Source organism: Eurypyga helias, unplaced genomic scaffold (assembly GCF_000690775.1).
Source record: "Eurypyga helias isolate BGI_N326 unplaced genomic scaffold, ASM69077v1 scaffold39734, whole genome shotgun sequence".
Classification (NCBI taxonomy): Eukaryota; Metazoa; Chordata; class Aves; order Eurypygiformes; family Eurypygidae; genus Eurypyga; species Eurypyga helias.
Window position 1 is genome coordinate 535 of NW_010245135.1, and position 9,379 is coordinate 9,913.

A 9,379-nucleotide genomic window follows, 5' to 3' on the forward strand; every position below is an offset into this window, starting at 1 on the left:
GAAAAAGGAATTTGTAAGATGCCTTTGGGGTGATAGACTAGATATGTAGCGAGGGATAACTAATTTGAAGTTTGAATCGAGCAGTGCTTTTTCTACAGTAACATATTTACTACATCAGTAGCAGACCTAATAAAAAAAGCAGGAAGTCTGATGTGAGCTGTGCCAACAGAAATTTTCCCGTGGCTGCAAGCCTCCGCCAGTTCCAGACAGGGGTACTGAGGCTGCCCTTGGTAGGGTTAGTTCAGTCCTAAGCGGTTGGGTGGGCAGGGAGTCAAGAGACAAATTAGGGAGCTGTGACTCCTAACCAGGTAGCTCTTTTGCCAGAGCACTGTCGCTGGTTGTCGGCTGTGTTTTCTAACTTTTAGTGTTTTCTGTTGAAGTACTGGTAAACAGAGAGGTTATCAAAGTAGTTTTTAAGCTTCTCTCAGGTACGTTATCTTGGTTTGGGTTTTTTTCCCTAAAAAACTGAGGTGGGTCAGGTTGTATGGTAATATGATAGTTGGATATTTGACAGGCAGTTAGGAATACAGGAAATTAGTGATTTTCGAAGTTGCTAATATCTAACACCTAAACCTGTGTTAGGCAAGAAATGAGACAGGTCACTTTATTGCTGTTTGAGCAACCATTGTTGGTTTTAATGTGTACAGTTCTTTATAGGTTTTGATAAGGTCATATACCAGTACTCAGATTTTCAGAGGAAGAGACTCACCTTTTTTCTCAGACACTAATCTGTGTAGATTTTGACATCTGTGTTTCACTGTCTTAAAAAAGATGGCCTCTGTTCTTCATTTGTTTGGTTTTTACTTCATTTGTTAGATTTAATTGCAGAAAAGAGTAAATCATCAACTACTCTTACTTCTTTCCAAGTTACTTTGATCACGATGAATAAACAGTGGGTTGTTTCACCTCTGTTTCAGTTTGGCAATATAGAGGGTGGCCTGAATGTTTAAACTGCTTCATTACAAAGGAAAATGAACTAAGAATATCCTGAACACTCTGGTTTCAGTAGCAGGAGCTCTAAGAAGAGAAACCTCCTCCGTTCTGTCAGGTTGAGAGGATTTTTAAAAGCCATAGGTTGTTTTTTTTTTTTACTGGTTTGATTTGATCCCCAAATGTATTTTTGTATGTTTTGTCAGGTTTACCAAAAACATTTTAATTTAAAGTAAAACCTTTAGCTTTTAAGCTTTCCTGTGTAGAGAATATTTCAGAGCTGTATGAGAGACTGAAGTTTCAGTATGTAATATTTTCCTACAACTGCTCCAGTTTTACTGGCTGAGACTGTGTACGGCCTCAGAAGGAAAGCGTGTGTTTATGTCACTGTGAAATTAAGACTACAGCGGAAGGTGATTGTGTCTAAGTAATACGATGTCTGCTTCTGTAGGTAGACTGGAATACAGCAAAGAGCTCCTTACATTAATAAGAGTGCTGCTTTGATATCAGGGTAAGGGCACTGATTGCCGTTCTGCAGCAGAGCTTTTGAGTGCAGCACTGATGCCTGTGTTAATCTGCAGTTATGGACTGCTGCTGAGATGTACTGAGACAGCACTGTACCTGAGAACAGACATTTCCAGCCCTCTCTTGTCGTTCACCCTTCAAGAACTGTAGGGGCGTCTGTTGGAGTGGATGCTTTTCTATAACATGGTGGTTTATACCACTTAGTAAATTATTCCTTTGAGTTTCTCTAGATTAAGGTAAGTTTTTCTTTGAAGCATTTTATTACTTGACATCTCTTCTAGAATTTGAACCGTAACTTTTTTTTTTTCTTTATTGTCTTAGCTGTAAAGGACCCTACGGCCGTAGAAAGGGCAAATTTACTGAACATGGCCAAATTGAGTATCAAAGGACTCATTGAATCGGCTTTGAGCTTCGGCCGCACTCTGGATTCTGACTACCCACCTTTGCAGCAGTTCTTTGTTGTCATGGAGCACTGCCTGAAGCATGGCCTTAAAGGTGTGGTAATTGCTCTAGCTCTGTATTTCTTATCCCCAACATGCCATTTTTCTTCCTTCTTTCTCAGATGAGATAAAATCAGTGTGTTATGTTGATTTAAGAAGTGAAAAAAATATGTAAACTGTCACCTCTTACAATTAACAGTGTCAGTATTAATATTTCACAACATACATTTCCATGCCTGTCGACTTCTTTTGTATCCCATTTGTTGTGAGCAGTCAGGGGATCACCACAACTGCTTGTATGTATGCAGCTTATGCTTGTAGCTAGTCATCCTTTCCATGTTATTTTGTTCTAGCACAGCAGTTTTATGTTCACAGCAAAGTAATTGGCGAGATGGCTTTGGATACTGGTGAGTGTTGAAGTTATCCGGAAGTCTAGACTCAGCAGTTAACCCATTTGTTGCATCAGCTGCGTTGAAGGAAGCTCCTCTGGTAATTTAAATTAATTCAGTTACTTGATTTTTCTTTTCCTAGTAAGAAAATCCTTTCTAAGTTACAATAAAACCATCTGGGGTCCTCTGGAACTTGTGGAGAAGTTATACCCAGAAGCTGAGGAAATAGCAGCAAGTGTCAGAGATTTGCCTGGCCTTAAGTAAGTAGTATTGGTAAAATACAGCAAGGGCACACAGGACCTGGCTGAGATTCTACAGATGTCTCATGATTTCATTTGGCATTAATCACGGCTTTAAACAGCTCACACGTGATGTTGAGGAGAGCACAGGTGAATCCTGCTAGCTTTTCATGATCCACACAAAGCAGCTAAAGAAGTGGGATTTTCATGTTCTTTTCTGATGTTTCTGGAGGAAAAGTTTTCTGAATGGTGGACAGAAACGATGTGAAAAGGACCAGGTTGTGTACCAAACAGCCTGCAGTGCTGAGCTGCAGCGCTGAGCTGCAGCAGAGGGTTGGAACTAGTGGGCAAAGGCTCTATGAAAACAAAAGGTTACATACTGAAGAGGAAGGCACTAGGCAGCTTTGCAGATTCTCGTGTGGAGGGTCCCTCTCAAATGTAAATTTATGCTGTGAACTACAATCTTCTCCCGTTCCTCTGCACTCTGCTTTTGTATTTAGCTTTATAATTGTCCGCACATCAAATTCCAGAAGGGTTTGGTTACCCTTGTGCCTGGTTTATGGGTTATAATTTGCAGCTTTAGACCTTGTCTAGAGCACATAGGTATATAAATTATCATTTATCCTTGTAAATGTGAAATATGACCATTTGCCAAGTGTGTTACACTCTTCCTATCCTCACACAGCACGTGGGTTTTGGAGCGGGGTGTTTTTGCATTTATGTGCTTACCACTTAGGTGTACGAGCACTAGACGAGGAGGATCTAAAAGTCCAGGTTTAATTTGTTGGCTGTTGATATTTGCCAGTTACGTACATTTTCATCTTCTTTCAACTGTGGTTCTAAGACACCACTGAATGTGTAAAGAAGTAGGAGTTAAGACTAGAATTCAGGACGTGCTGTGTAGACCCAGAGCATAGATTTGGAAGGCAGGCATGTGTGACAAGTTGTGATGGACGTTCAGTTGCTTTCCTCTCCATTCCTCTCAAGAATTCAGAAGCAAGTTGCAGAAAGGAGTCTGATTTTTTTGCAGACCTTTTGCTTCAGCTAGGGACAGGACTCTCAAGACTAGTGTTACAGGCACTGTCAGGTTAAGAGGAGGGGTCTTACGGGAAAACAGCACCACTCTTAAAAATTCTTATCATGCTGAGAACACAGCACAGTCACACACAACAGTCTGTAGAAAGTCGTGTGTTTTCACTCTGAGCTTTACAGTTTTACTGTCAGGCTCTTGTGCTCTCTGTATTCCTGTTCTTTCCGGGGTCTGCTCCCAAGCCCAGGTGAGCAGATGACAATTTTTCTGATAATCCCAAAGCCTGGAGTCAAAGCCTAGACATTATGGCTTCCCAGACTGCGTTACTCAAACTAATAGTTTAAAATATCCTTTCAGAAAACCAGTTGCTGTACCAATGGACTGATGTTTAAGACGCTGAGTTAAGTGATACGTTGTTGACTGGGGACTGCTTGTCTCCATGCCCTTTTTTCCAGAACACCACTGGGCCGTGCCCGGGCCTGGTTACGGTTAGCACTAATGCAGAAGAAAATGGCCGACTATCTTCGCTGTTTAATCATCCAGAGAGATCTTCTCAGGTAAACAATTGAGTAGATTTTGTTTGTAATTGATTTTTAGTGGTTTAGTCTCTGGAAAAAAAACTTAGTATTTTCTATTTGCTACTTTTTAATATACTCTTAGTGTAGCCGGGTGCAGCTTCTGGGCTGTGGGCTGATTCTTCCAGTCCTGAGGGTAGAGGGACCAGACCCTGCTGCCTCATCAGGATGGAGAGCCAGCTGATGGGCAAAGAGATCTTTTCTCGCCGTCATGTCTGCGGGCCTTTTGCACCGTGCCCGACTGTTCTTTGGTAATGAGGGGGATGGGGAAGGGCTCCCGCTACATTCCTCCACCTTGCAGAATACAGCCTCGAAAGCTGTGGAGAGGAGATGAGTTCACCTCTATGATGGTTTCCTGCTAGGCTACCATTGCATGGGGGGCTTCTGCCTTGAACTTGCCTTTCCTTTCACAGTTCTGAAACTGGCATTGCTCTCTTCTGTCCTTTCTGATGGAACAGATGAAGCACAAAGGGAAAAAACCCTTATCTTAATTTCAGTTCTTCAACCTGTACCTATTTTTCAGACTTTTCTTGTATGCCTAGCTAATGGTGGTTTGTCGGGATGACACTGGTGTTCAGCAGCTGTGGACTTTCCCACTGAAAGCACAGTTTGTTTCATGGAGTCTGAAATATTTTAAAAATGCAAGGAGGCGGAAGTGAATGTTGGTGTTCCGTTGTTTAGTGCTAGTTACACTAACCCCAAACCCTTACCCTCACCCCTTTTCTTTTAAAAGCCTTTCTGGCGTTTCAGCCCTTACTGTGTCTCTTCTTACCCATTTCATCTCTTTCTTTGTTTCTTTAATTTCAAGCCTGTGTTCCTTGAAGTCCAGACCGTTTTTCATGCAACTTAACTTTTTAACCATTTTTCTTTGCGTTCTTTAACGTTTCTTCACAACGTAAGAACTGCCAGGCTCAGTGTGGCCAAACATCCATCTGTTGCTGAATCCTATTCAAAAGTGGCTAATAGCAAGTGTATAGGGAAGAGCTTTTTTTTTTTGTTTTAAGGCAAAATAAGTCTCGACCCCAAATTTCCTAGCCCTCCAGCAGCTTGGGGCTCAGATTTCGGGAGGCAAAAGCAGCGCCTTGGTTTTTGATGGTCTCTGAGACAAAGCATATGCACTTTCAATTTTTAAATAAAATTACTAGGTGGAAGTATGGGCAGACCCAGTTCATCTTTAAGTTGAAGTTACGTTAAAATAAGAGGAAACAATTCAGATTTAGATGTCACTTCTTATTTATTTATTGCATGTAAATATACTGAATATAACAATGAGATGCAATTTTCTTCTTGAACAGTGAATTTTACGAGTATCATGCACTGATGATGGAGGAAGAAGGAGCAGTTATTGTTGGGCTATTGGTTGGGCTCAATGTGATAGACGCTAACCTGTGTGTGAAGGGAGAAGACCTAGATTCACAAGTAAGTCAGTACAGGTGAAGTAACGTACGTGCAATCCATAGGACTTTTATGTACGGTGAATTTTGTTTCTGTGAATTGTGACTTGTTAGAAATCTGACTAGAGACTGTTTAGGGCGTGATCCAGCTCCTGGGTCAGTGGGGGTACGGCATTAACCTCGGTTATCAGTTGGGTCAGCCCTTCAGATGTGATAAACATCAGAGCGCAACAGTCAAGTTTCATGCTTCATCAGATGGATGCAACAGCAGCATTGCAGAGTTCTATCTTAATTGCATAACTCAGACTTTTCCTCTGTGGGAGAAGTATAGTTCCATGATCAGTTTATTCCATTTGTTTAATTTACTATTGTTCTGGAACATAATAGGAATGCTTCAAGGGCCTGAAACAAAACTTGCTTTGCATAGTGTAACAGAAGACCTTGTATGAGGGTGACTGCTTTCAGTCTGCAAAACAAGACTTAGAACTTTCCCCTTCTTTGCAGAGTACTTGGCCTTTGATCTTTTCCAAGAAAATCTTGATGGATTCCTTTTAAAGGCAGATACACAAGTATTTATAAATAAATGTAGGCTGTGTTCCGTCCTTTTTTTCAGTTGCTTTGTGGAAAAAACTGGTGATTGTTTAAGTGATTATTATTGTATTTCAGCTTGTATTTGGTGAAAAAGCAATGTCTATGGCAAAAAAAGTTATAGCTAATTTGGGTGTGTGTGCTGTTGAATCAAAGGGAAAACTTGTCTTGGATTGTTCGTTCTAGTTACTATCTGATGTTTTAGGCACTGCTCTTGCGTACCAGAAGACATAACGTTGAAAGGCCTGTAATTATGGCAAACTTATCAGCGTGCTCCTCCTAATAGTGAGAATTACATGTGTGCGTTATAAATCTCAACATCTATTGCTGGCTACACATTCGTTATCTGGGTCACTGGGTGGCTTTGCTGCTTGAGGGGGGATAAAACTTGATTTGAGAAGGCAGTAGTGGCTGTGACCATGAGCTTAGAGTAATTCTGTTTGTTAATAAGCAGAACATGTTTTTTAAAAAGCTTTTGGGTAAGAGGCTTTTCTACAAAGATGCAGAAAGAACAAGTAGATCATCATAAGAAACTGACAGAGGAGGGTATTGTATAAACCAAGGAAATGTTAAGCTTAACAAGTCACTTTTATTCAAAAGCTAAAGGGAGCTGAAGACTGGAAGCAGTAGTTCAGAGAAATTGAAACACTTGCGTGAAGAGGCTGCTAGAGACCAAAAAGGAAGGGTTTTGGTAAAGCAAAGGTGGTTAAATACTTTTGTTAGAGGTTTGTGAATAGAGTTGGAAGCAGAACTTATGGTAATGTTGCTGATGGTGTGTATGATAAAATTACAGTTGAATAGAAAATAAATTAATTGGATTCAGATTTAGCAAGGTTTACAAAAACTGAATGGACTTGAGTTGGCACACCTTGGGGAATCAGCAGGTCTGGAAAGGTAGTGTTACATTTGGCAAGGAATATTGGAAAACTAAACATGAGGGAAACCTCAGCTTGGGACATGTGCTGTGACAGAAAAAGGTGTGCAACACTTGAGACAAATTATCACAAGTCTGCTCCATCAGGGGTAGGGTTGAGGAGTATCTGATAACCACCCAGATGAAAATCTTCCTGTAAATTCTTGGCTAAGCTCAGCCAGAGGTAAGAAGTCATCTTTTCTTTGGGATTTGGTACATGGCACACTGTTAATTTTGTTCAAAGGTAACACAGTTCTTAACAGATATGTGAGACTACACTTGAAAAAAATCAATCTTGTTTAAAATGCTACAGTTAATTTTTTTGAGCTTCTGGCTGAAACTGGACCTGTCTTAAAAAAGCTGGTGTGACTGAGGTGGTAGTAGTTATGTGGATAGATAGGAGACAGGGAATATCAACAGCAGTTATTTGTATGATACGAAACGTGTGAATTCGCTTTCCTCTAGGTTGGGGTGATCGATTTCTCGATGTATTTGAAGAGCGATGATGACATTGGTGGTAAGGAGAGGTATGTCCTCACTAAATACTTTGGGTTTTGCACGCTAATAAATAGTTTCTTGACTGCTGCCCTGTTGTTTGTAGAAATAAGTCAGGTTCCCTAAAGATGAAGTTGCCTTACCTCGCTGTCTTGAGAAGAACGGCATGCTGTGTGGCTCTGTACTGCGAGTTAGCTGGAGGAACGCTTGCGCTCTGAAGCGAGCCTCGGCAACATCGACTGCTTCCTTTATCCGACGGGCACTACTGAAGGACTGCGAGGAGGCAGTGGAAAAGAGCCTGCTGACCTTTAAGGCTTTGGCTTGGGATTTAGACAGTATTTCAAAGAACTAGAGTTGTGGCAGAGTAAAATAAACAGCCTTTTTCTTTTGAGGCTGGGTATGTTCTTACATTTCATGCAGAGAAATTGGTTTCAGTGAAAGCGTTGAGGTTTTTTGTCTCACTCATGCCACAACATCTAAGCTACTGACTTCATGATTGTGAGATGTTGTTTCCTTTTCTTTAAAAAAAGCACAATTAAGGTGGCCATTTGCATATGATACATATGTATATTTTCAGTACATAGTTCACTGCATCATTTTGTTAAAGCTAATTTTATTATGTGCTTGCTTTAGAAATGTACAGATTGCTGCAATTTTGGACCAAAAGAATTATGTTGAAGAACTGAACAGGCAACTGAAGTAAGTATAACTTTAAGGTCTGCACGTCAGTCCCGGCTCACAGGTGCAACCTCTCTGCTTCCTTTAGTACCACAGCTTTGTGAGAGAGAACTTCAGAGAAAGGGGTGCAAATTCTTTAGGGTCAGACTGAGGATGTGGTGAAGTTGGAAAGGATACACTCTTCTGGAGAGACCTGGGAAGTCTCAGTTTTGGTTTTGACAGCCAGAACCTTTGTTCTTCAAATAAAGGAAAAAAGCAGGTGAAAACTATCAAGGTCCTTACAGTTTATAACTTCACAAAAATGAAAAGCTCGATCTGGATTTTCACTTCATTCTATTTAGCAGTTTTCAGAAAGGTCCAGTTCATAGAATCCTAGAATGGTTTGGGTTGGAAGGGACCTTAAAGACTCTCCGGTTCCAACCCCCCTGCCATGGGCAGGGACACCTTCCACTAGACCAGGTTGCTCCAAGCCTGGTCCAGCCTGGCTTTGAAGACATTTATTGGAGTGTTCTGGGCGTATCCACATGGCCTTGTTTCTTTGCCTTTCATAACATTTTAGTTTGTAGCTTTAATGTCCAGGACCAAAACTGAACGGGTTCATTGCTTGTGGGAAGCTACTTGCACGTCGTAGGCTGGGGTTTCAGGAAAGCAGCCTTTCCCCCTGGCTTTGCTGGATGGAGCAAACCTAATCCACCGCCTTGTGTCTTACTGTACAAGAGGAGGAACAGTGATTGTAATTCTCCGAGGAGTATTGTACAAAATTCAAACTGTCTGAGGAGCTGAAGAAGACAAACAAAGCAAACCCCTAAAACAACAAATCTAGAAAAACCTTCTGTAGGATCTGTAGTATAGTGGATCTTCCTGATCCCTTTCTGAAATGGCATCGTGTTTTTTCACTTTTAATGCTGGTAATCTTGACTGTTAGTTATTATATGGCTGCTGTTGGGGTAAAGATATTCTGGTTTGGCACTGTCAGTCACTGAGCAGAAACCTTCAACAGGACTGAATAATTAAGTGTGTCAAATAGGAGCAAAATGAAAGTAAGTTGAGGAGGAGAAAGGAACTATGACAAGAACAGTGGAGATGGTGTGATGATAGCTGTTCCTATTCAGGTGAGCCCCTGCGTATTATGTTCGTGTCCACTGTTTTTGCATGAAATTACTTGGAAACCAGTGGTTCAGCA

At 41.1% G+C, this 9,379-nt stretch overlaps 1 protein-coding gene across 1 annotated transcript in view; it reads left to right on the forward strand.

Moving 5' to 3' along the window:
* Window positions 1–1,778: 1,778 nt before the first annotated feature.
* RUFY2 (RUN and FYVE domain containing 2) overlaps window positions 1,779–9,379 on the forward strand; it is a gene marked incomplete at its 3' end in the record, with an annotated part of 11,226 nt that continues 3,625 nt past the window's right edge. The window contains exons 1-6 of the mRNA XM_010149967.1: window positions 1,779–1,950; window positions 2,427–2,544; window positions 4,009–4,110; window positions 5,424–5,547; window positions 7,489–7,550; window positions 8,152–8,217. Coding sequence (XP_010148269.1) covers window positions 1,821–1,950; window positions 2,427–2,544; window positions 4,009–4,110; window positions 5,424–5,547; window positions 7,489–7,550; window positions 8,152–8,217 — 602 coding nt within the window. The remainder of the gene's footprint in view (window positions 1,951–2,426; window positions 2,545–4,008; window positions 4,111–5,423; window positions 5,548–7,488; window positions 7,551–8,151; window positions 8,218–9,379) is intronic.